The 25,734-nt window shown below is 44.6% G+C and overlaps 1 protein-coding gene across 2 annotated transcripts in view; it reads left to right on the forward strand.

Moving 5' to 3' along the window:
• Positions 1 to 3,733: 3,733 nt before the first annotated feature.
• ZC3H7A (zinc finger CCCH-type containing 7A) overlaps positions 3,734 to 25,734 on the forward strand; it is a 35,355-nt gene continuing 13,354 nt past the window's right edge. Inside the window, exons 1-12 of one of the 2 annotated variants that reach the window (XM_081255841.1) lie at positions 3,734 to 3,859; positions 16,551 to 16,652; positions 17,449 to 17,488; positions 19,126 to 19,323; positions 20,272 to 20,430; positions 20,668 to 20,748; positions 20,844 to 20,882; positions 21,528 to 21,561; positions 22,047 to 22,330; positions 23,430 to 23,634; positions 24,733 to 24,797; positions 25,360 to 25,546. In XM_081255841.1, the coding sequence (XP_081111967.1) occupies positions 16,585 to 16,652; positions 17,449 to 17,488; positions 19,126 to 19,323; positions 20,272 to 20,430; positions 20,668 to 20,748; positions 20,844 to 20,882; positions 21,528 to 21,561; positions 22,047 to 22,330; positions 23,430 to 23,634; positions 24,733 to 24,797; positions 25,360 to 25,546 (1,360 nt within the window). In that variant the 5' untranslated portion in view covers positions 3,734 to 3,859; positions 16,551 to 16,584. Of the gene's footprint in view, positions 3,860 to 7,220; positions 7,402 to 16,550; positions 16,653 to 17,448; positions 17,489 to 19,125; positions 19,324 to 20,271; positions 20,431 to 20,667; positions 20,749 to 20,843; positions 20,883 to 21,527; positions 21,562 to 22,046; positions 22,331 to 23,429; positions 23,635 to 24,732; positions 24,798 to 25,359; positions 25,547 to 25,734 lie in introns of those variants that run through there. The other variant, XM_081255842.1, reaches the window with a different exon arrangement.

Below are 25,734 nucleotides of genomic sequence, written 5' to 3' on the forward strand. Positions count from 1 at the left end.
CTCGCACCACAAGGAAGAGTAGCCCCCGCTCACCGCAACTAGAGAAAGCCCACGCGCAGCAACAAAGACCTAACACAGCCAAAAAAAAAAAAAGAAAGAAAAGAAAAAAGGATGATGAGCTCAAGACAGATGTAAGAAACTGGCCCAGGGCCGTCCAGATGGGAAAGGAGCAAGTTGGGATTTAGCCCTTGTTTCCCAAACTCCAAAGTCCTTCTCCTTCCACCATTGTGCTACCTCATACTGACCAGATGCTTGTATCTTAGATGTTCACTGTCTTAGTTCGTACCTGCTGCTCTCACAAAATATCATAGACTGGGTGGCTTAAACAAGAGACATTTATTTCTCACAGATATGACAGCTGGGAAGTCCAAGATCAAGGTGCCAATTGATCTGATGTCTGGTGCGACCCTCTTCCTGGCTTGCAGGAGGCTGTCCTCTCCTTGTGTCCTCACATGATGCAGAGAGAAATCATCTCCTTTGTGCCTCTTTTATAAGGGCACTAATCTCATTTATAAGGGCCCCGCCCTCAAGACCTAATCACCTCCCAAAGGCCCATCTCCTAGTATCATCACATTGGGGGTTAGGATTTCTAATATATGGATTTGGGAGAGGGGACACAAACATTCATTCTAGAACATTCACTTTATGTTTATTTGGAGGAGCTTGGGTGAGAGAGAGAATGGTGTTTATAATGATATAAACACTTTGTTTTTCCTTTGGCGGGGACTTAGGTTGTGAATGTATAAAACAAAAACCACTTTTGTCAAGTGTGCATGCCAGCTTCAGCTGAGAATCTTGGGGAACTTTATACACGACACAGAACTACCACTGCTGTTACTGCCTGCATAGTAACAAGAGCTGCTGTCCAGATATGTCCATGGCCCAAGGACTCACTCCCATATTCCCAGATGAGTGCTAGGAGATGAGGTTCTTAAACTAAGATTCCTAATTTGGTGCCCAGCTGAAAGAAAAACCAAGGCAACAAAAGATAGACTTATATGTTGACTCCTGAAATAGTTGAGAATTGACAAAACAACATACAGAGGGGTGGAGAATCCAAGGTGAGTAGGAAGAATGGAATCACAAACTAATTCAACGTACCTTAGCAAAAACAAAACCTACCTAAAAAGAACAGGTCTTGTTTGCCTTCTCTTCTTTAGAATACATATGTTCTGTTCCTAAGAACTCTTCCATATATACATATGGAGCTCATCCTGGATTATTTGGATGGGCTCAGTATAATCACAAGGGTACTTATAAGGGAAAGAAGAAAGAGGGAGCGTCAGAGGAGACGTGACATCAGAAGCTGAGCTGGAGAGATGCAGCCTGAGAAAGGCTTGACCAATCATTTCTGGCTTTGAAGATGATGGAAGGACCATGAGCCAAGGAAGGCAGGCAGCCCCTAGAAGCTGGGAAAGACAAGAGAATAGAGTCTTTCCTAGAGCTTCCAGAAGGAACCAGCCCTGCCCATACCTTGACTTTAGCCCAGTGAGAACCATTTCAGACGTCAGATCTCCAGAAGGGTAAGATAATAAATATGTGTTGTCTTAAGCCACTAAGCTTGTGGTGATTTGTTACAGCAGCCATAGGAAACTTATACAGTCCCATAGAGTTTTTCCTTGTACTGGCAGAATGATGTCCAGCTTCATGTAGCTTTACAATAGCCTTCAGGGCCTGGCCCTTGCTCATCTCCTGTCTCACCTCCCTGGGACCCCACCCAGCTCTCTGTGATCCAGCCAATCTGGCCTTTCAGCATCTTCTGACTTAAAATGTTTCCTCTCTCTCCACGCACCCCTGCAGCTCATTACCTCTTGTTCATCCTGCAGATCTTAGCTCCAAGTTTCACAGGGACATCCATTTGAGAAATGTTTATAGAGTTCTAGGCACTATTCTAGGGGCTGGGAATAGAGAACAAAGCAGGAAGGGTCTCTGCTGTCCTAGGAGGGGTGGAGGAAGACCACAAATAAGTACCCAAATGATTAAACAAAGTCGTTCCAGAGAGTGATGACCAAACAGGGTGCTGAGTTAACGGGCAATTTTCGGTGGCCGTCAGGGAAGGCCTCTCCAAGAGAAGAGGTCTGAGCTGAGACCTGAGTGATGAGCAGAACTCCTTCCTCAGAGGGCCTCCCCTAAAGCCACTTCCTATCAGCTCTCCTTGAATGTTTCTGTCACGGTGCTTACCTGGGATTATGGACTGAATTGTGTCCTCTCCAAATTCATATGTTGAAACCTGAAGCACTAAAGTGACGGTATCTGGAGACGGGGCCTTTGTGGAGGTAACTAAGGTTACATGGAGTCATAAGAGTGCAGCCCCAATCCAAAATGACAGGTGTCCTTATAGGAAGAGAAATGCTTGTGCAGAGAGGAAAGGCCATGTGAGGACACAGTGAGAAGGTGGCCACCTGCAGGCCAAGGAGAGAGTTCTTATCAGAAACCAACCCTGCCAACACAACACCCTGATCTTGGACTTCCAGCCTCCAGAACCGTGAGAAAATGAATTATTGTTTAAGCCTCCAGGTCTGTGGTATTTTGTTATAGCGGCCTGAGCTAGTACATCTGGTTTATAAACCTACGTCAGCCAGACGACTGTCAGAGCCACCCAGATAGTCTCCCGGCCTCGGCTTCTCCTCTTGTCCCTCCTACCGCCCAGTCCCTGCACAGTAGTCACAGAGAACTTCCTGAAATGTAGATCACATTGCGTCACTCCCAATTCAGACTCATTAGCACCACACAGAAGAAACTCCAAATTCCAAATTGTGGCCCCTCTGTCACTCAGACCTTTCTCCCCTCAAAAACACCCACCAAAGAGGCCCCTCCTGTTCCCCAGACACCAAGCTCCAGCCTCAGGGTCTTTGCACTTGACCTTCCTTCTTCCTGGAGCACATTCCCCGTCTCTGCACGGCTGTCACCTTCTCAGGTCCCCACCCCGCCCTCACTCATCCCACCTTAAGTGGAGCCCTCCCATCATGGTCTCATTACCCTGATCTAGTCTCCTTGGTTTTCACTGCCCGAAACGGTTTTTTTTTTTTTTTTTTGCATCCTTGTGGGTCCCCACCGCCACTCCCATCCCCTTATGGGACAGGGACTCTGCCTTGCCCGCTGTTGAGCCCCGAGCACAGTTGGCTGTTGAAAATACAGGTGTATGAGGTGGCATTTGGGGGGCGGCGGGTCTGAAGGACAGGGAGCCAGGCCCTCTAGGGTCCATCGCAGAGCTGCCGCGGAGCTCCGTGCTCCCCTTCCTCATCTGCGGGAAAGGGGACAACAATGGTTGCCCGGAGGCTCCAAAGAGTTACAACTGGGAAAGTCGGAAGTACCGGATAAGGATTTGCTAAATAAACAGTATCTCAGGGGAGGCCTCCCGACACCCGAAACTAGGTCAGTTCCATGTTAGACGCTATTCTAACTCCCTGCTCTTCTGCCCCAGGGCCGCTGCCCAGAAAAAACACCCAAGGCGCCCATCAATTTGAATTGCATGTCCGCTCCAATCAGTTCTCAAGATGGGTGCGTCCCGGAACCGCTTGGCCCTTTATTGGCTCCACCCCGCGGCCCCAGCCCGGCGGGGACCGCACGCCCGCTTCAGGGGCGGCCCCGGAGCCCAGAGCCGAGGGTCGCCGCCGCCCGGCCCGACGTGGCGCCGCCACCGCCCCCGGTGCCGACGCTCGCGGGCGCAGCCAATGGCGGCCTCTCCCGAGCGGCGGGCGCGGCCTCCGGCCGCCAGAGGGCGCCGCGCGGGGGCAGCGGAGCCACCGCCACCACCGGTCGTAAAGGGAAGCTGCAAGCAAGCGCCCAGGCCGCCGCCGCCGCCGTTGCCCGCTCACCGCGCGCCGCTGCCTGCCCGCCGGCGCGGCCGTCCCCCCAGGTAGGTAGGTGCCACCGGGCCCCGCCGCCCGCCTGGCCCGCGCGCCGCCTCGACCCCCCGCCCGGCGCCCCCGCCCGGCGCGCGCCCGCCGCCGCCTCGTGCTCGCGCGCGGTCGGTAACGGACGCCGGGCGGGGGAGGGGCGGCGCGCTTGGCCCCCCCCCCCCGCGGCGAAGCGGCGGCCCTAGGGGCGGAGGGCTCGGCCACAAAGGGCGCGCGGCCCCGGCGGAGGGGCGGTCCGAGCGCGCGCCGCCGCCCGAGCCCCGCGGGCGAGTCGACGCGGGCGGGCGGGTCCCAGTCCCCTCCCTCCCTCCCTCCCTGGGGGCGGTGCGGGGCTCACCCTGGGGGCGCGTCGCCGCCAAGTGGGGCGCAGAGGGCTGCCGCTCCCTCCGTCCCAGCATGTGTTTCCGTTGGCAAAATACCTCCTCTCTGGTTAACTAAAAAAAAAAAAAGGATTCTTTTTTTCCCATTATTTGTATCTGATCCGGTGATCTAGGACCCCTAATTCAGTACCTTGGGTTTGGGGGCGGGAAGGATGCTCGCGGGGCTCTTGGCTCGTTTATTTCGGGTTACTCCCCACCACCACCACCACCCTTTTTTTTTTGCGCGGGGCGCACGTCTAGGACGCGCGGCGAATGGTTTCCTGTCTTATATTGTGGATACGGAGATGGCTGAGCTTTAGGTTTCTTTTACCCACCCTTAAAGAATGAAGACCTGTCAGTTCCCATTAGCGTGAATTTCCTGTTGGGGACGGTCATTGCAGGGGTGTGGTCCAGCTGGAAAGCTCCGGCTGGTCCCGAGAGGTTGCGCCTGCACCCTGATTGGGTGAATTTTTCTGGAGTCGGGTATTTTCCCCGTCCCCCCATATGTAGTTAGGTATTTAAGAACCAAGGGTCTGCCTAAAGGCGATGTGAGCTGCCCAGGAAGGTGGCCACTGATCGCAAGGGACTCTTGAGCGCTTGGAATGTGGCTAGACCCAATGGAGATGCGCTCCCAGTGAAAAAGACACACCTGATTTTAAACACTTAGTAAGGAAAAAAAAGTAAAATACCTCATTCGTAATTTTTTTCTACTTGAATCGTACAGGTTGATATGATAATGTTTTGAACATATTGGGTTAATGCAAATATATTATTAAAATTAATGTCACTGGTTTCATTTTACTCTTTTTTTTAACATAGCTACTTGAAAATTTAAAATTAGATATATGACTCGCATTATATTTCTATTGGACACAGTTCAGCCAGAGCATCAGAATGGGGGCAGGGGTAGCTGGGAGCCTATGGCATCTGCTTATTTTTAACTGCTTTTCTGATGGCACGTGGCCTCCTCTCTCTTAGCCTCTCAAGGAACCCCCTGCTTCTTCCTTCTCACCCTCAACTGAACTGTCGAGCTGATTGCTTATTGAAGATCTTGTTCTAATTTGCAGAATAATTTAAATTAGTGGACAGAATTTTCTTTGTTGAAAAAAATGTCTGTATCTGCTGTGTATTGTAGTCTGGAAATAGTTGTGTAAGATTCGACTCAGAATCACATCATGAGCTATCAAATCAAAGCTGAGCTGAATATTTTCAATATTTGTGTGTGTGATGCAAAGAGCATGTTAATTTTCAGGGCCTCTGCCACCTAAATGCCTTCCTCCAAGTTACTGTGGCTTGTGCTTGGGCGCTCGTCCTACCCTGACCTACACCCTTTTCCCTTCCCAGCCCTCAGATGCTGTCAGTTTTTGCCAACAAAAATGGTGGTTGTCAACCATATTGTCCCCAAATTCTTAATTTTGATTAACTGTAAAACTTGCCAGTTTGGGAGGGTTAAATCAATGTTAAGTGGGAGAGAATCAATTACTATAGATCCTCAACTTTAAGAATGGTGAGAGTGACTTTTGGAAAGTTGTGAGCATTCCAATAAAGGACAAGGTAGAAACAGAATATGTCTGTATTCTGTTGCCTTGGTTACTCTAGAAGGGCTTTCGAGAGAAAGTATGATGTATGGAGACTTGACTTCCAGATAATATCTTGAGGTGTTTTTTTTTGGTTTGTTTTTTGTTTTTAAATGAAAGTACTTTTTCTCCAGAATCTTGGGGTTGGAAGTGAAATTTGTTTTCTCCAAAGTGTGATGTGTTTACAAATCAAGAGGAAAACTTTAGATAGTATTTTTAGGGGGAAGAAATAGTAAAACATTAATTCAGAAGTTTAAAAGTTTATTCTTGTGGGGCTTTCCTGGTGGCGCAGTGGTTGAGAGTCCGCCTGCCGATGCAGGGGACGCGGGTTCGTGCCCCGGTCCGCGAAGATCCCACATGCCGCGGAACGGCTGGGCCCATGAGCCATGGCCGCTGAGCCTGCGCGTCCGGAGCCTGTGCTCCGCAACGGGAGAGGCCACAACAGTGAGAGGCCCCCGTGACGCAAAAAAAAAAAAAAAAAAGTTTATGCTTGTGACAATACATCTGTTTTATTTTTATTATTATTTTAAATTTTATTTTATTTATTTATTTTTGGCTGTATTGGGTCTTCATTGCTGCGCGCGGGCTTCCTCTAGTTGCATGGAGCGGAGACTACTCTTCCTTGTGGTGTGCGGGCTTCTCCTTGTGATGGCTTCTCTCGTTGCGGAGCACGGGGCTCTAGTGCTCTGGAGCGCAGGCTCAGTAGTTGTGGCGCACGAGCTTAGTTGCTCCGCGGCATGTGGGATCTTCCCAGACCAGGGCTTGAACCCATGTCGCCTGCATTGGCAGGTGGATTCTTTTTTTTTTTTTCTTATTTATTTATTATTTTTGGCTGCATTGGGTCTTCGTTGCTGCGCGCGGGCTTTCTCTAGTTGCGGCGAGTGGGGACTACTCTTCGTTGCGTTGCGTGGGTTTCTCATTGCAGTGGCTTCTCTTGTTGTGCAGCACGGGCTCTAGGCGCATGGGCTTCAGTAGTTGTGGCACGCAGGCTCAGTGGTTGTGGCTCACGGGCTTAGTTGCTCCGCGGCATGTGGGATCTTCCTGGACCAGGGCTCGAACCCATGTCCTCTGCATTGGCAGGCGGATTCTTAACCACTGCGCCAACAGGGAAGTCCCGGCAGGTGGATTCTTAACCACTGTGCTGCCAGGGAAGTCCCAATACGTTTGTTTTAATTCACACACACATGAAGCATATTAAGTGGAGGTGAAAATTTTCTTTGATATAAAAAAAACAAGGCCACTTGTCCTTACCAGGTTTTGCCCCAACAAGAAATTTGCTTTTTAATTTTATTATGAGTTTAATGATGTGTTTTTAGTTAATTGATTACTATTAATTTCACATATCTTTCAAAGCTTTGGGAACCAGGTAATGGATGCAGTAAGAGAGAGGCAGAAATTTTTCTGTTTCACAAATAAGGAAGTGGAACCTTTGTGTTTTATTAGAATACCTGAGTCTGGAGCAGGAGAGTAATCTGGCACTTCAGAATACCTCCTCTGCAGTCCTGGACATGTCACTGACCCAGGGTCTGGGTGCCCCTGGGCAAGCTGTTTGGAAGATTTCACATCTTTCTTGTTTATTCCTCCCATACAGGGTTCCTGTATGAGGTGAGATGTTCCCTGGGCCTTAGGAGGGCTGGGCCCTATAAGGGGCACCTGGCACGTGTTATTATATCTGACAGCAAGTTCAAAATGGATAGCTCGGGGGCAGGGGTGGGAGTGTGGCAAAAATATGAAATTTCTTTCTTGATGTTGTTTAGCACAGCCTTCATCATGGGGGTTTCGTTTTCAGTAAAAGGGGAAAACTGTCTCATAAAGTATCCAGTAGGAGTTTGAGTGTTCCAAGAAAGTGATAGAACATCTGTAATAATGTTTCCCTCCCTGGGTTTGTGGTCACTGAGGGATTAATATATCCATGGGCTTTTATAAGTGTTACCAGAGTGAACGATCACTGCTGCAAGCTGGGGTGACAGGAACTTTAACTACTTTGTGTGCGTGTTTGTTTATGCCATTACCATGACAGGCTTGAGTCTGAGGGTAGCATTGAATACAGACTGGAAATTATAATTTTTCACTTGAAACTTAGGAATAGCTTTTTAGGCAAAAATACAGGCACTGTACCGCATTCCCTGGGTCACCTTCTCTGGTCCTGTGTGAAGGTGTCTCGGAAGTAAGGCTGTTTAATATTTATTCCTTGCATCTAAACACGTGATGTTGTGGGCGGAGCGTATTTCCATTCAAAGCTCTGGCCCCTGAGTGCTATCCTAACTCTCTGTGTCCACACCATGGACACCCTCTGCTTGTCTGAGTTGCTTTAAATCACGTCCCTTGCACACGTCATTGTGTGTGCCTGCGTGTGCAGAGACGTGTGTTTGTCCTGTTCCTCTCGAGTGGCTTTGAAGTGCCCACCTGTCTGTCACAGCTGCATGTGTTTTTCAGAGCCCAGCCCAGGGCCAGCGTAGCCGTGCTCGACCTCCTGGCACACGCGGTGTGGAATTGCTCTGTGGATAGGAATTCAGGCTCGGAGCCAGCCTGGCCGGCTCAGCCACTTCCAGGCTGTGTGATCCTGGACTGTTCGCGCCACTTCTCTGTGCTTCCATTTCCTCTTAAGTACCTACCTCGCAGGGTTCTTAGGAGAATTAGATGATTTAATATGTGTAAAGAACTTCGAACAATACCCGGCGTCCACTAAGAGGCTTCAGTGTTAACTATTATTTCCATCTCTACCGGATATTGTAGTCACATTTCGTTTCCTTGGTGTTTTCTGACAAGGGGAGCTAGTTTATGAAGTTACCATGTAAGGCCAAAATTTCATGGTTTAGCATTTCATGGTTTAGTTATAGCTTTGTACTGGACTTCACTATAATGGGTTCCACCTAACAAGTACGGAATAAATATGTAAGGAATTATACTGGAGAACCAGAATTATACTGGAGAACCAGGGGACCTTTGCTCCTGTAAAACTTAAGAGTGAGTAAGGAACTTAAAATCAGCTGATTCCAGAAAGGTGATGTATGTTCCAGTTTGCAAGAGTTTAGTTAATTGAATGAAATTCCTATCTAATTGAGTTTCTGGCCTATTTTATTTATTATTTTTACTGTTCAAAGCCCCCACCCCCATCTCTTTTCCTTTTTGTTTAAGGAGAAGGTGTGGCTGACTTGCTTTTCCCCTCTTGGCAATGAATGAAACCCTTCGCCACACTCCTTGAGCTGCTTACGGTTTCAGGTTTTTCTCTGTCACTGTCTCTGGTTGATTCTCACCCTATTGATTTCTCCGTGCTTTGCTCCCTAAGGAGGTGGGGTCCACCTCAGCCGGACCTGCTGGCCTCTGGTCACATCCTCTTGGCCCCGTCCTTTGGTTTGTCACGCTTGCCTTGAGTGAACGGCTGTACCAGGTACTTTATACGGAGCGTTGTCTTTATGCTTGGCCACTTCATTCATTCTTCATTCAAGTTTTCATTGACTTGGACCCAGAGAGTGTAAGGTGATCAGGACTAAGAAAGATAGGGGGCCCCTGGAAGGGAATGATGGGGTGAGAGTGGGATGTGGCAACAGAGTTGGGGGGGGGGACGGCCTTTAAAGCTGACACTGAAGCCAAGACTCTGGAGTGAAAGGCCCGTGCAGATCTGGGGAGAGTGTCGTGGGCAGAGGGAACAGCAGGCACGAGGTCCCAGAAGCACAGAGCCCTTGATTCATCCCAGGAACCCACAGGAAGAAGGCCAGTGCGATGGGCTGGGTGAAGGCGGCGTCACAGGCAGGAGTCTAGATTTGATTCTGAGTGCCCAGGGGACGCCGGCAGAGGATTTTAAGCAGGGCTGCAATAACCGATTTGTGCTTTTAAAGAGCGTTCCTTTCAGTTTCGTGTGGGAACTGCATGGGGGAGGGGACAGTGGAGAGGATAGGGAGCTGAGAGCAGAGGTGGGAGAGGAGGATATTTCGATCCATCTGTGGCTCAGGTGAAAGTGGCAGAGGAGGTTTGAGAACTGACAGATTTGGGGTGTCCCGCATGTATTTTGACGGTATCACTGATGGAGCCTTTGTCGGTGGATTGACTGGATGTGGTGAGAGAATGGTTTCCGGTTTGAGTAATTGGCCAGAAGGTGGTTTTAGTACTAAGAAGGTAAGTTTGGGCAAATGGTTAGTCTTGGGAGGAGGGCGTAGGATTAGGGGGCATTCTAGTTAAAAACGCTGAGTAAAGGTCACAAACTGACCCAGAATTTTGTATGCGCCTTATGTATATCAGTGTAGGATAGAAGGCGTTTTTGTAAATGGTGTTTGGGCAACTGGTAGCTATCTGGGAGGGAAACACACACACACACACACACACACACACACACGTATCCAGTTTATGAAAAAAATTTTTTTTAATGGAACAGTGAGAATAGTAGTAGAAGAAAATGTGGAGAATTATTTTATGATCTCAGAGTGGTGCAGGCATTTCTGAGTATGTCAAAATCCAGAAGCCATAAAAATAAGTATTGATAAGCTCAGCTACTTAAAAATAAAACTTTTGGTATCAAAAAGTACCAAAACTGGGACTTCCCTGGTGGCGCAGTGGTTAAGAATCCTCCTGCCAATGCAGGGGATACAGGTTCCATCCCTGATCGGGGAAGATCCCACATGCTGCAGAGCAGCTAAGCCTGTGAGCCACAACTACTGAGCCCACGTGCCACAACTACTGAAGCCCGTGCACCTAGAGCCCGTGCTCTGCAGCAAGAGAAGCCACCGCAGTGAGAAGCCCGCGCACCAAAATGAAGAGTAGCCCCTGCTCGCCGCAACTAGAGAAAAGCCTTTGCTGCGCGCAGCAGCAAAGACCCAATGCAGCCAAAAAAAAAACAAAAAAAAACAAAAAAAAACAAAAAACCATAACCAATGTCAAAAGATTGACATCACATTGGAGAAAATAATAATAACATCACAAAGGACTGCTTTCCTCAACACATAAAGAACTTCCATAAGTCAGAAAAGCTCAGCCTGGAAGAAAAATGGGTGAAGGAAATGAAACAGTTCATGGAAAAGGAAGTGCAAACAGCTCTTAAATCTGAAGAGGTGTTCGGCCTCACTAATGATAGACTAGAACAAGCAGGACCCCAACCACAGTTGTCACACTGTTTCTCGTCTCCCTGACAGCGATGGAAACATTTGATAATTTCTTGGTGAAGGGGTAAAATAGAAACCCTTGTGCACTGGTGGTGGGTAGGGTCATTTGGTAAAACTTGGCAGTAGCTGGCAAAATAAAGAAATGTACATACCCTTCATCCTACGGAAATTCTTTGAAGATATGCGTATATGAAATGTTCTCTGTACCTGGTGAACTTTTTTTTTTGATGTTGGGGGTAGGAGTTTATTAATTAATTTATTTTTGCTGTGTTGCATCTTCGTTTCTGTGCGAGGGCTTTCTCTAGTTGTGGCAGGCGGGGGCCACTCTTCATCACGGTGCGCGGGCCTCTCACTATCGCGGCCTCTCTTGTTGCGGAGCACAGGCTCCAGACGCGCAGGCTCAGTAGTTGTGGCTCACGGGCCCAGTTGCTCCGCGGCATGTGGGATCCTCCCAGACCAGGGCTCGAACCCGTGTCCCCTGCATTAGCAGGCAGATTCTCAACCACTGCGCCACCAGGGAAGCCCAACCTGGTGAACTTTTAAAGACTGGAAACAACCAAAATGTCCATGACTAGGGGGCTGGTGATGTTATGGTGCAGCCATATCACAGAGCACATTGCACGGCTGTTAAAGGTAATGCAACTTGATACGTGCTGATATGGACTGACCTTCAAGATATGAGGTACCAATCGAGAAAAGCAAGGTGCAGAACGCGTTAGGAGCCCCAGTTTATATAAAAAAATAACGTATGCACAGGATATTTTTAACTTTTTATTTTGAAATAATTATAGACTCACAGGAAATTGCAAAACTCGTATATAGAATCCCATGAACCCTTCATCTGCTTCCCCCGATGGTGCCATCTTACCTAACTGTAGTGCAATAGCAACGTCAGGAAACTGACATTCACATAATACTGTTAACCAGACTACAGACCTGACTCAGTTTTACATTCACTCGTGTGTGTATGTGCACACGCCTGTGTGTGTGTGTGTGTGTGTGTATCTATGCAGTTTTATCCCATGTATAGATTCATGTAACTACCATTACAATCAAGATACAGCTTGGTTCACACAGTGTCTTTGTCGGGACACATAACAAATCGGTAACAATGGTATGGATTGATTGCCTTCACAGGGCAAATGGGTGGTTGAATGACAGGGTTGGTAAGGCGACATTCCTTTTCGCTGTCTTAATATTTAAACTCCTGCTCTCCGGAACAGTGTGTGATGTCTGGACACCCAAGTAGAACTACCAGGTAGAGGGTATCTAGCAAGATCTGCCAGGGGACAGACGTGGGAGTTGTCGGACCCTAGATGAGTGTATTTAACATCTGGGCAGAGCAGGAGGTCCCTGAGGGGAGAGGGTGCCTGGGGGAAAGGGGGTCTGATGACGCCCCAGGGCCCTCACATTTAGAGGTCAGCTGGAGATGAAGCCCCTGTTTTGAGGAGACAGTGGACACCTGTCATGTGCTGCTGAGTTTGAAGAAGGAAAGGGATTGTTGGATTAACTTTATCAAATTCTTCCTCACTTGAAAATTGAGGCCAGATTTCGTTGACTGGATCTGAAAATAAGATGGTGTATAAAGCCTTTATCGTTTTCTTTTAAAATGAGATGGGGGAGGGCCTCCCTGGTGGCGCAGTGGTTGAGAGTCCGCCTGCCGATGCAGGGGATACGGGTTCGTGCCCCGGTCTGGGAGGATCCCATATGCCGCGGAGCGGCTGGGCCCGTGAGCCATGGCCGCTGGGCCTGCGCATCCGGAGCCTGTGCTCCGCAACGGGAGAGGCCACAACAGTGAGAGGCCCGCATACCGCAAAAAGAAAAAAAAAAAAAAAAAAAATGAGATGGGGGGGTGGGGAGGCTTTATTTCACAGGTAAAACTAATCTATGGTGGAAAAAAAATCAGAACAGTGATTCCTGGGCTGGGGGTGGGGCAAGGATTGGCTAGAGAAGGGGCCTGAGGGAACTTTCTGGAGTGACAGTGATGGTGTGTCTCACCACCGGGGTCTGGGTTACATGAGTGTATCGTTTGTTAAAAGTTGCCTTAAGTTGTGTGCATTTTACCTTAAAAAACTGTAAACAAATGTGGAACCCCAGGTAATGATATGTATGCTGAAGGGTTTTTTTTTTTTTTTTTTGCGGTACTCGGGCCTCTCACTGCTGTGGCCCCTCCCCCCGCGGAGCACAGGCTCCGGACGCGCAGGCCCAGCGGCCATGGCTCACGGGCCCAGCCGCTCCGCGGCACGCGGGATCCTCCCAGACCGGGGCACGAACCCGTGCCCCCTGCATCGGCAGGCGGACTCCCAACCACTGCGCCACCAGGGAAGCCCTGCTGAAGGGTTTAATGGTAAATTATAATTGATGTCTGCCACTCAGTTTGCAGTTTACCAAAATTGGGTTGGTAGATGGACGGAAGTGTGGGCAGATGTAATAAATATAGCAAAATATTAATTGTAGGATATAGGTAGTATAGAGGGATATGTTGTTCATTGTAAAAAAAAATTTACTGTGTGTGTAAAATTCTTCATAATAAAATTTAGGGGGAAAATCTACAGAACATGAAATGCCCTGACATATTATATTTAAACATCACCTGATGTTATGTCTTCAAATCTTTAAACATTTAAAGGAGGCATGGTATTTCATGCTGTTAAGAATCTGCCTCTTATTTTCTCTTAATCACTTGCTTGAGTTGTCAGCTCTCTTCCACCTGCCCTTTGTCCTTAAGAGGGCAAGGTTCAAGGTTTTTCAAGCACTTTCTGGGGAAATAGCTCTAAGGCTCTTAACTTGGCGGATTATCATTACCCCGGAGTTCCTTCTGAGCCAACAGATTTACTTTTTGAGTGAACCTCAAACTAATTCCCCACCCCACCAGACTGGGGTTGGGAGACATATGTCCTTCACAGAAGGAGAGGGGATGCTTCTTGTCTTTGGCTTCACTTCTTTTGTCCCAGTCCCTCTGGCCTGACCACCCTGGACCCCCAAGTGCAGCTCTGGGTGCCTTTGAGCTCTAAGGTTCTGACTCTGTTTTAAGTAAAATAGAAGAAAAAGGCTGGGTGACCCGGTAAGTCATCTTTCTAAGGAAGGGCTCAGAAGCTACATAGACTTCTTCTTTTTTAATATTCTTTTTTTTTTTTTAACCCCACATTTGTTTATTTATTTATTTTTGGTTGCATTGGGTCTTCGTTTCTGTGCAAGGGCTTTCTCTAGTAGTGGCAAGCGGAGGCCACTCTTCATCGCGGTGCGCGGGCCTCTCACTATCGCGGCCTCTCTTGTTGCGGAGCACAGGCTCCAGACGCGCAGGCTCAGCAGTTGTGGTGCACGGGCCCAGTTGCTCCGCGGCATGTGGGATCTTCCCAGACCAGGGCCCGAACCCATGTCCCCTGCATTAGCAGGCAGATTCTCAACCACTGCACCACCAGGGAGGCCCCGTAGACTTCTTTTAATACTTTCTTTTCCCAGAGATCATTTGTTTACAAGGTTAAAAAAAAAAAGTTTTAAAGGTTTGCAGTGAAAAGACGCTGTCCCACCCCTTTCCCTGAACCCCTGGGTTTCTCTCACTACGGTAGCTTTCTGTGATCCCATCTGGAGCTATTTTGTGTATACACAAACAAATATGAACATATACCCCTTCCCCCTTTTAAAATAACAGAACAGGGTCTTACTGTGGACACTTGCACTTTGCCTTTTTTTCCCTCCAGCACAATTTATTCAACCATTTCCTTTTTGACATGCATTGAGTTAATTTCCCATCTTTTTTCTCTTAGAAATAGTGCCTCTTTAAAGAACCTTGTAAATATTCATACATATGAATTAAACAATTTTTTATTATGGAAGTGGCCAGACATGTTCAAGTAGAAGAATGAACCCCACATGCCCTCCCCTCATCCAGCTGGAGCAGTGTCCCATGTTTTTGCTACTCTTGTTTCATGCTCACCCATTTACCCCCCTTTAAGCTAGACTATCTTAAAAACAAATTCCAGAAACAATGCTGTTTTACTTCAGTATAACGGGCTTTTTAAACTTTTAATTCTGGATAATTTCAAACGTACTATTTTAAGGCAAATACCAGGCACACATGTAAATAGCAATACTTCAGCAAAGTAACCAACTTTTAGATACAAGATCAAAATATTTAGAACTGACAAATATTTAAAAGACAAAAAAAGCAAAGCTACAAACTTCTAGTGATCAGATAAACAAGTGCTAGGGATATAATGTACAATGTGATAAGTATAATTAACTGCTGTATGAAAGTTGTTGAGAGGGTAGATGAGTTCTCATCACAAGGGAAAAAAATTTTTTTTTCTATTTCTTTAATTTTGTATTTATATGAGATGATGGATGTTCACTAAACCTATCATGGTCATCATTTCATGATGTATGTAAGTCAAATCATTATGTTTTACACCTTAAGCTTACACAGTGCCGTATTTCAATGATAATCTCAATAAAACTGGAAGGAGAAAAAATAAAAGACAAAAAGTATTAGCACCAGTTATGAGCCTCCAGGGTATTCCAGCCTCCCTCCCCACTCTGCACTTGGAAAAAAGGTAGACTTAAAAATAAAACTTGCTTACAAATGGTAAGCAATAATGAAACGAAAACATTTCACCTCTGTACTTGAAACGTGGGTGCCATTTCCCTGTCACGTGGGTCCAAATACATGGTTTATGTGACACGATGTCCTCTCAGCATTAGCTCTCAGTAGTCCTCATCCAGGGGTGACTGTGTGGACCCCCCAGCCCCTCCCCACCCCCGCCAAGGGGCATTTAACAATATCTGGAGACACTGGTTTGTCACAACTGAGGGGAGGAGGTGCTCCACCTCCTCTACGGGCATCCAGTGGGTAGAGGCCAGGATTCTGCCAGCATCCTGCAGTGCACAGGACAGCACTCCGTACTAGAGAACTACCTGGCCTGAATGGCTGAGGTTGAGAGACCCTAGTTTAGGACATTGGGAGACGATGTTTTATCCGAGATCTCTTCTCTGTGGTTCTCCCGTTGCTTTCTGGGAACTGCTTAATGAACGTCAACTAGTCAGGTTAAATACTCACGGTGTTGACCTTTGCCAGTGTTACATCGAAGGTTAAACCCTTACCTTCCAGAAAATTCCAATTAAAGTAACTTCACTTAGATCCTTATTCTATCAGTTGTACGAAGAAGGATTGTTTCAAAAAACACAGATAAGGTTTAGACTCTGCTCACAAGGAAGTCAAAACCCCTCAGAGGCAAGCGGACGTGAAACCATTTTGCTTCTGGAAAGCTTCCAGAAGCAAAACAAGGCCAGGACTGTTCTCGTGGCTGCTTCCGCGTGCGTAGAGACAGACCGGGAACAAAACCTGTCGTCGAAGGAAGGAAGGTGAAATGGGGAGAGAGAGATGACTTTAGCGTGGGGATTGTTTAGGAGGGGCCTGCAGCGTCTGCGCGGCTGTTAAGTGGAGTGAGCAGAGTGTGGAAGCCCTCTGCTCGTGGTGCACGAGATGGTGGGGACCACAGACACAACTCAGGTGGTGTCCTCGGCGTCCAGGACCCTAGTCAAGGCGGTGGAGATGGACATGTCCACAGCTAATCATGTGACAAGACCTAGATTATGGGTGTTTTAACCGGGGTCCAGGAGCCCCGTGCCTTGTGTAATTTCTTGCCTGTTTCTTTCCAGATTTCTCCTTTAGAAAGTGGATGTGTGGGATAACATGTCCAGTGTGTCCGAGGAGAGAAGAAAAAGGCAGCAGAACATTAAGGAAGGACTGCAGTTTATACAGTAAGGGCTCACCGCGTGCCTCGTGTTCTCGTCATGGAGGAACTCCTTTTGGTGTGGCTGTGCACGTAGCAGGGATTAGGAAACCTTTAGTTATGTTTCAGAAGTCCTGTTCTTTTGGGTTAGAAATTAGATCTTTTTGTTCCAGCAGTGTTTTCTGCTCTTGGACATTGATTTCTTTGTGTTCTGAACTGGATCTTGCTGTCGCTGATTTTTAGGGCTGAAATCCTTAAGTATCCTCTAAAATGTTAGACTGAGGAATTTGAACCTAATCTCGTAAGAACAGTTCTGATGAGTGAAAATCAACATCTGTCAGCACACAGGGCTTTTGTGATCACACTCTTTCTGTTAAGAAGCTCAGTCTCTAACTGGCCTTCGTGAAGCACATCAGTGACAGGACCACAGCCCGGGTGGCCATGTCCAGGCAGAAAGGCCTCTTTGTCCCTCCTGGGAAGGGGACATTCTTCCCCTCTGTTCTATAGTAAATTGAATCAAATAGTACTAGTGGTTCTATACTACTTTAAAACTTTTTCGGCATTTGAAGAATTAGGCTGTCTTTAATTAGGAGTAGATTTGCAGGGAAAATGTTATACTTAAGAAAATACAAAGGAATAGTTTTAGATTTTTTTTTCATGACTACAGTTATATGTGAATAATGGTCGTAAAGGAGAAGTAGGTCTTTAAAATGTGCTTTGAACCAGTGGTGAGCTCATGAGAACCTCAGTTTTAAGATGACTCCTGGGTGAACAAATCCTGATAAGAACCTGCTCATCAGAATTGATTTGTTTCTTCTTCTTAGGTCACCGCTGTCGTATCCAGGAACACAGGAACAGTATGCGGTAAGGACTCTGGGAAGGTCTGCTTGAGAACTCCACAAGTAGCCTGTGAACTGCCACATGTAGCCTGGGTTGGCAAACCCAGATGTGGTCCCGTCTGTTTCATAAATAAAGTTTTATTGGAACACAGCCACGCCCATTTGTCCATGTGTTATCTGTGGCTGCTTTCACGACATGGTGGTTGAGACAGAGACCTTATGGCTCACAAAGCCTCAAATCCCTACTATCTGGGCATTTACAGAAAAAGTTTGCTGACCCGTGTATATATAAGACAAAGTTGTTTTTTTCTGGTGTACTTGGACAGTTGTCCCATTTTTTCCTTCCTCTATTAGTGTAGTTTTGAGTTAATTTCTTTTGAGCCACTTGACAATTACTTTTAGCCTTTCATTTCATCGAAAATGAGGGGGACAGAATATGCTGAGAGGGAGAGTGCAGAGTATCTTCTGTTCTTCCTTAGAAGAGAAGTTGTAACAGAAGTAAAGAGGTGACTGGATAATTAGGGGAAAGAGCTAGAGAGGAATCTAGTTAGTTAGAGAGAAAGCCCAGCTGACTGGGTCTTGGGCTAAAGGCCCTCAGTTCTGCAGACCGTTAGTTCCCCTGTGGCTTTGCATCTCTGTGGGTTTTGGTGCTACTGAATGTCACTCCTTTCTCTCTGCCTCCCTCCCTCCCTCCCTCTCCGTTCATTTCAATCTCTCCCTTCCTTCCTTCCTTTTCTCCAAACAGACGTAGAACTGTAAAGTATGAGGACTAGCAGTCACATGGAGCAATCCTTTCATTTTACAAACGTGCAGTTGGGGTCCAGGGAGGTGAAACGGCCTGTCTCTCAAGTCACCTCAGCTGTTAAAGGTTGATCTGGACAGTTTTCTTCATTACTTTCATCAGCTTAGACGTGAATTCGTAAAATGAGACAAAGAAGAGCTGAATGTTTATCTGATCCTTTGATAGGAAAGGACTTTTAAAATCTTAAAGCAATGATAGAAATCCTGAAGGAGACTTAAGAACATTTGCCCCTACCAGAAGAGTGTGTATACTTACCCAGTAAGAAAAAGGTTTGCCATCCCCTCCCCATAAATCAATAAATGACCTGAACATTTACAAAAGAAGAAACACAAATGGTCCATAAAAATGTGGAGAAGTTCAACCTCGCTGGTAATCAGATACGCAAATAAAAAAGGATACCGTTTTTCCCCTAGAAATGTGTAGATTTTATGTGTACATGCTCACGCACGTGCGCCACACGTGTTGGTGGAGGTGCTCTGAAGCAAGCCGCTATAAGTATTCATTGTTGTTGCCTTTTTGGAAGACAATTTAGAAATACTAGTCAGAAGCCTTAAAATCCTCGTTCCACTTGTAGGAATTTATCCCAGGCACAGAGTTGGCAATGTCAACAAATATTGACAAGGTGCTTTTGCAGCACATCTCTTAATAATGACACATTGAATTTTTTCTTGGGAAAAGCAAGCAAGAGGAAACCCTAGCTGAAATAGCAGTGACTTGGCCTGGATTTGATAATTTCTTACAACAGTGCTTCTTGCTCTGTCAAATTATTTCCTCTGAAGTTTTAGATACAAAAATTAAAATTTGCTTACACTCTGACTTGTTCCTTTAAGGGTTTCAAGTGGTAACTTTCTTTTTTTTAGGTATATTTACGTGCTCTTGTGAGAAATCTTTTTAACGAAGGAAATGATGTTTATCGGGAATGTGATTGGAACAGCTCTATGAGCCAATATTCAGAAGCTTTGAGTATAGCTGATTATGCAAAGTCTGAAGAAATTTTAATCCCTAAAGAAATCATTGAAAAACTATATATAAATCGTATTGCTTGCTATTCTAATATGGTGAGTTGTGATTTTTAAAGCAATGTTTCTCGAGAGAAAAAAGGTTTTCAATAACATAGTATACTAGCAAAAGTCAGTTTCCTAATTTCAGTTTATAAGAAAGATGTATTAACTGCTTTTAGAGTGGCCTCAAGCTTTGAAAAATCAGCTTTGGCCAAATGCTTAGGGATTTAAAAATAATTTGTTTCTTAGATACTGGTCCTTGGAGATTCCCTTTTGAGTATGGCTTTTGGTGGGGGGGGTGTCTGCTCATAAAAAAGTCAGCCTAGGAAGATACAGGTGTTCACAGATGGGTACAGGGTACCCATCAGGTATCTCTGCTGACAGTTTGCTTCTTAGTCAAGATTCTCTTAGCTTTTTTTTTTATAGCACAAAACAGTAGTTAGCCTTCAAAAGAATTAACACAAGCTCTTCACATGTCTGAACTTAGAAAGCAATATTTTGATGTGCTTATAATTTTCACTATAGACATTCAGTAAAATTTAACCATGAATTTAAGTATCCATGTTGTCACCTAGTTCTTTGCTAACGAGCATTCATTTATGATTTGTTTTCTATAATATATTCCTCTTCAACTAGCTGCTTGGGAGTTACATTTCCATTTAACATTTTAATGAGCTCCAAAAAGGGGGTAGCTACAACTGGGAGGAAAATAGGACCGGCGAAGTGACACGTGGGGGCCTCAGCCATACCTGGAAAGTTTTATTTCTCGAAGATCTGGGGTATTTTATGGCCAGATGTCTGGGTGGTGGGTACATGGGTAGCCACGATATTCTTTCTACTTTTGTGTATTTGAAATTTCATAATGAAAATAATTTTTAAAAAGACAAATAATACCACTAACTTTCAATTTAAAGGAAAAGTCTGAATTTGTTTCCATTTGCAGGGAGACATCATCACAAGACGTGAACTGTTTGATTGCTAACTTTATTTGGTCTTCCTCACCAGGGTTTCCATGATAAAGTTTTAGAAGACTGTGATACAGTCCTCAGTTTAAATGCCAGTAACTGCAAAGCTCTCTATCGGAAATCTAAGGCTCTAAGTGATTTAGGAAGGTACAAAGAGGCTTATGACGCTGTGGCAAAGTGCTCCTTGGCAGTGCCTCAGGTATGGAATTTATGTTTTAGTTCATTCGTTTACATCATAACCATTTTATTGATTCTGTGTAGAGAAATGGCCTTAAAAAGTTACATCTTCCAGCCAGCCACCCACCTGCTGCAGTTGGGACTAATTGCCCTTAAAACAAGTGTCTTGACAGAGTATAAGTTAGAACTGTTTTGCCTCTTCGTCTTTACAGTTAGTAAATATAGCCCTCCACTAATCATATATTCTCACTTTTTTCAGGATGAACATGTAATAAAACTAACTCAAGAACTAGCTCAGAAATTGGGATTTAAAATAAGAAAAGCATATGTTAGAACTGAGGTAAGGTGGAGTTCTCTCCATAAGGTATTTTTTTGTTTTGTTTTGTAGCTTGGAGTCAGTTCTGGTTTTAAATTAGCTTCTTAATTTTCTTTCAGCTCTCACTAAAAACAGTTCCTGGGGATGGGACTACAAAGGTAAGGTTATTACTCTTGTCAGAATCGTAATAAAAAAAAAGAAGAAAAGATAGAAGCATTAGTAGTTTTGTTTCTAATATTTTTGGTTTGTGTCTATTTTGAGACCTTTTTATTCCTCAAACACAAAAGTGGCCAGAGCTTCCTGCCCTAGAAAAAGAAAGCAAACAACTCAAGTAATATTTGTTCCTCTCAATCAGCATTTCCTGAAGGCCAATGGAGCATTTTACAGGATTTTAATAGATGTTAGGTTTTATTAGAAAAAGTGGGTCAGGGCCACATACTAATTTTAGGAGTCATTAGGCTAAACATAATTAACAAGTTGTTTTTTGAAGGTAAGTCTTCTTAGAGCTGTGAGGATGCCACTGTGAGTTGGGGAGAGAGTGGTGGCTAGACTAGTCCCTCTGGAACTAGAAGGCTCCTGACTATCCTTTGAGAAATACTGGGCCACAAGAAACAAGTGCCAATAGGCCAGCACCGTTTAACGCCATGTATTACAAAGGTTTACATGTTTTGTTTATTTCTGTCTTAATTGGAAGGAGGTCAAATGTGAGAACCTGCATTGCTCTCTTAGAATGAGTTTTGTAGCTTGCTTTATGATTTAGAGTCCTGAAAATACTATGATCTATTATTTGGTTTAATTTCTAGGCTTTGAACTGTTCTGTGGAAGATATTGAGCCAGGTACGTTTTCACACACATCCTCTTAATCTGAAAAGTGCCAGCCTTAGACGTTATATACATTATAGTGTTGTCAAATAAGATTGCTGGGTGGTTATTAGTATTAAAACAAGAGTAATTTCAAAAACCACCTCTGTGCCTCTGGATGTGCCAGTGAGTGAGTGACAGTACTGGATGTCAGTGAGCAATCGTCGATACCCACTGCGGCTTCACCACCCTCTAGTAGCTCCATCCAAAAGGGGCCTAGGAGTTTTGAGAAAGAAGGAGAAGTTTTCACAAGTCAATATATCTATTCCTATGCAAAACAAATTATTTTTAGGATTACTTGTACTCTTTTATTTGAATTGCTTTCACTGTTGTATCTATTTATTTTTATAATTGCTTTCATATTTTCACCTAGCTCTTCATTTCTTCTATTATTGGCTATTAACACTAGTATTACATAAATACACTGAAAATAAGTGAGTACATGTCCATCCATGTTACAGATTTATTAACTCCGAGGCAAGAAGCTGTTCCTGTTGTTTCTATACCTGCATCCAGTTTTTCTCACCAAGTTGGAAATGAGCTGGCCTCAGTTCCCATTATGCCCTTAACTTCTATTTTGCCACTGCAAGTGGAAGAGAGTTCTCTGCCATCAACAGTGTTGGCAAATGGAGGAAAGATCCCCTTCAGTATGCCGGAAGCGTTTTTAGATGATGGAGATATGGTCCTTGGAGATGAAATAGATGACCTCCTTGATTCTGCACCTGAAACTAATGAAACTGTTATGGTAAATTTAGTGTGACTCCTTTCTTCTGAAGGCAGGCTTTTTTTTTTTTTTTTTTTTAATCATAGTATAACCTGCTAGATATTTTTAGTATTGACTATAGAGTAAGCTTTGGGTTTCTTGAAAATTACTTTTGTCGTTTTCCAGTGGTAACTGGCTAATTTGGTCATTTCTTTAAATAAAAAAGGGAAACGTGCTAGGAATCACATATTATGGAAACGGTAAATTTAACTTTCTGACAAAGAATAGGCATTTGACATGTAAGGCAAAATGAATTCATGGATTAAGGACTTCTCATTCCTTAAGGATAATTCTCCTATAACCATATATCATAAAGCAAGTGTCAGCAGACTTTGGTCCACAGGCCTGATCTGGCCCGCTGCCTGTTTTGTATGGCCCACGGACTAAGAATGGTTTTTAGATTTTTACATGGTTGAAAGAAAAAAAAATAATAATAATATTTTAAGACACATGAAAATATTTCATGACACTGTAGTAGCAGAGTTGACTAGTTGTAACAGAGACCGTGTAGTCCACAAAGCCTACAATATTAATATCCAGCCCTTTATAGAAAAGTTCACTGACTCCTGCCATGAAGTATATTAAAATAGTGGTAGCAGTAGGATGATGATGAGGGGGAAACTCAGAGCTGGTTTCCAGGGTGGGTGAAACCAGTGATGTCCCCGTGGAGCTGACAGAAGATGTAAAAGGCAGACAGATGGGGGGTTGGTTCCTACCGCTTTGATCTTGGGCAGGTTATTTCACCTTTCAGTCCCTTGGTTTTCTCATCTGTACCATGGCAGCCCTAGTAGGATACATCTCAGAGGGTTAGGAGAATTAAATAGATGGTATATGATTTATCATAGTATAAGGCACATGGAAGGTCTCCAAAAATCCTCGCTCTGTGGGGGAGGGGCAAGGTAGTGTTCCATTTGTTCTGTAGCTTGGATTCTGCCACTGAGTCTTGATATTGATTTCAACTTTGTTATGTAACAAAATCACCCAGTGAAGTAATTTGTTTTTATATGCTGATATTAAAAGCAGTTTGGCCCGCTTGGAACTGAGTTCCATGGACTTTAATCCGGTCTTCTTTCCTCTCCAGCCATCAGCCTTAGTCAGAGGCCCCCTCCCAACGGCCAGCGTCGCTCCGAGCATCCCCTTCTCAGCGTCTCTTTTGGGCGCCTTGCCCATCGGTGCGAGGTACGCGCCTGCACCCTCCTTCTCGGAGCTGTATCCGCCTTTGACTTCATCCTTAGAAGATTTCTGTTCTTCTCTAAATTCATTTTCAGTGAGCGAATCCAAACGAGGTAAGACTCGAGCCACTTATGTAAACAGTTACAGTCCATTTTCTAAAAAAGACAATTTGGTTTGACTGTTGTTTAACTAACTCCAGATAGTTGGTACTTGAGTTATTTTTATTGTAGCTGAAAATACATTGTAGCTCTAAAATCAAAACCCTCCTGTTTCAAATTCACCTGGACTTAACTGTGCCATTGTGGAGATCAAGAATCAAAGCCCTGAGAGTAGGAATGTATGTGGCACTGGTTTTTTTATAGGATAGTGTGTTAAGCTGGGTGTCTATTGTTTTGGGGGGTGAAATGACTTCTAATGTGTTCTCTAAAAAAGGGATACCCCATCTAAAGGGTCTTAAAGACAGGTTATCCTTTTAAATTCTGAACTAGGCAAACACTTAGTTAAGACTAATTTAAAATCAGTGTTTAAAATGATAATAGATCCATCTATTTTAGGTTTCATCCATTGAGCTCAGCAAAGTATGCCTGGTGCCTTAGTTTTGCAAGGGATTGCTGAGGTTTTGGCCTGACTCCTGTTTCTGTAATCCTAGGCTTAATATATACTTTAAACAATAACAATAAAAATCTTCATATTTTTATGAGGCTTTGTTATGGTTAAAGGGATAAAAATCAAAATAATTGATTTAAAGATTGACAACTGAAGAAACTAAAATTTGTGGGAGACAGAAGGGCAGAGAGAAGGTAACTGAGTGGTCGACTAAGAAAAAGAAAGTAATTGAACTTTATTGATTTTCTTAATGTTATGATGAGTTCCTGCTTCATATTTTCAAAAGGAGAGACGCCTTTCCCATTTTGAATACGAATTATTTTCTTAGTCTTTTTAACAGTCCCACTTGGTAGGCCCTGCCTTAGCTTATGTCTCTGAAAATCACTTTTTATCTAAATTTGTTTGTCTAAGGGTTATTTATGCCCTTGGTTTCTAGAGGAGAGGAAAGACTCCATAGCCCTCTTTGAGTGTCAGTCACGAGCAAGAAAGCTTCTTGGAATTGGGATGAGAAAATAACGTGGGAAGCCACAGTTAGCTACTAGCCCTGATGTTCTTATTACATGATTAGAATGAAAAGGTCTGTTGAAGTTTTTTTATTATTTTAGATCTGTCCACCTCAACTTCTAGAGAGGGAACACCGCTTAACAACAGTAATTCTTCCCTTTTACTTGTAAGTGCCACTTCCTCTTTTGTAAATACGTCGCTTAAATTGCAAATAGGTCTTTTACTTAAGTAACTGAGTTATTTGAATGAACGTGACCATCTCCCTGAAGTTTTGTGTGTGCTGTGGGAAAGAGTGCTAAAATAAGACTCTTCTGGAACATCCAGTAATAAGTGCTTTGTGTTTAAGGCTGGATCTGTCCTAGCAAATTAATCACAATCGCAGGCAGTGTAAGAGGCTTTAGCACAGCTTGAACGACAAGGAAATACAAGATCAGGGCGTGAAAAACGTGTTGGCTGATGAAGCAGAACAATTACCCGTCACTTAAAACAACTCATGGAGCATCCAAAAAAGTGGGGGAGGGACCTAGAGACCCAAAAGAGAGGAAAATGTAGAAGGAAATGGTTTTTAAATAGAAATGCAGTAAGGACAGAATAGTCCCAACTTCAGTCTGTGCAGAATGTCTTATTTTTCAGATGCATCTATTTCCTTCTTTAGTGATAGTGCAATATTTGTTGGCTGTTTTTTGTTTTTTGTTTTTTGTTTTTTGTTTTCTTAATTCTTCTTGCAGATGAATGGACCAGGCAGTTTGTTTGCTTCTGAGAGTTTCCTGGGAATGTCAAGTCACCCTAGGAATGACTTTGGAAACTTTTTTGGAAGTGCAGTAACTAAACCACCTTCTTCAGTGACCCCAAGACATCCCCTTGAAGGAACCCATGAACTGAGACAAGCTTGCCAGATCTGTTTCGTAAAATCAGGTCAGGACCAAACAAAGGAGCAGACAGGATTAAAGCAGTCAATAACCTGAGAGTTCTTAGGGATTTGTAGATACATGTGGAAACACCAGCCATTGTGATTCTTCAATCTTTGAGTTCTTTCTAAAGAAGCAGCAGTTATTGATTAGGGACCTTTGGAGTCTAATAGGATAGGCCGCTGCTCTCCTTTG

This window comes from Mesoplodon bidens (genome assembly GCF_964165515.1).
Source record: "Mesoplodon bidens genome assembly, chromosome: 15".
Lineage (NCBI taxonomy): Eukaryota > Metazoa > Chordata > Mammalia > Artiodactyla > Ziphiidae > Mesoplodon > Mesoplodon bidens.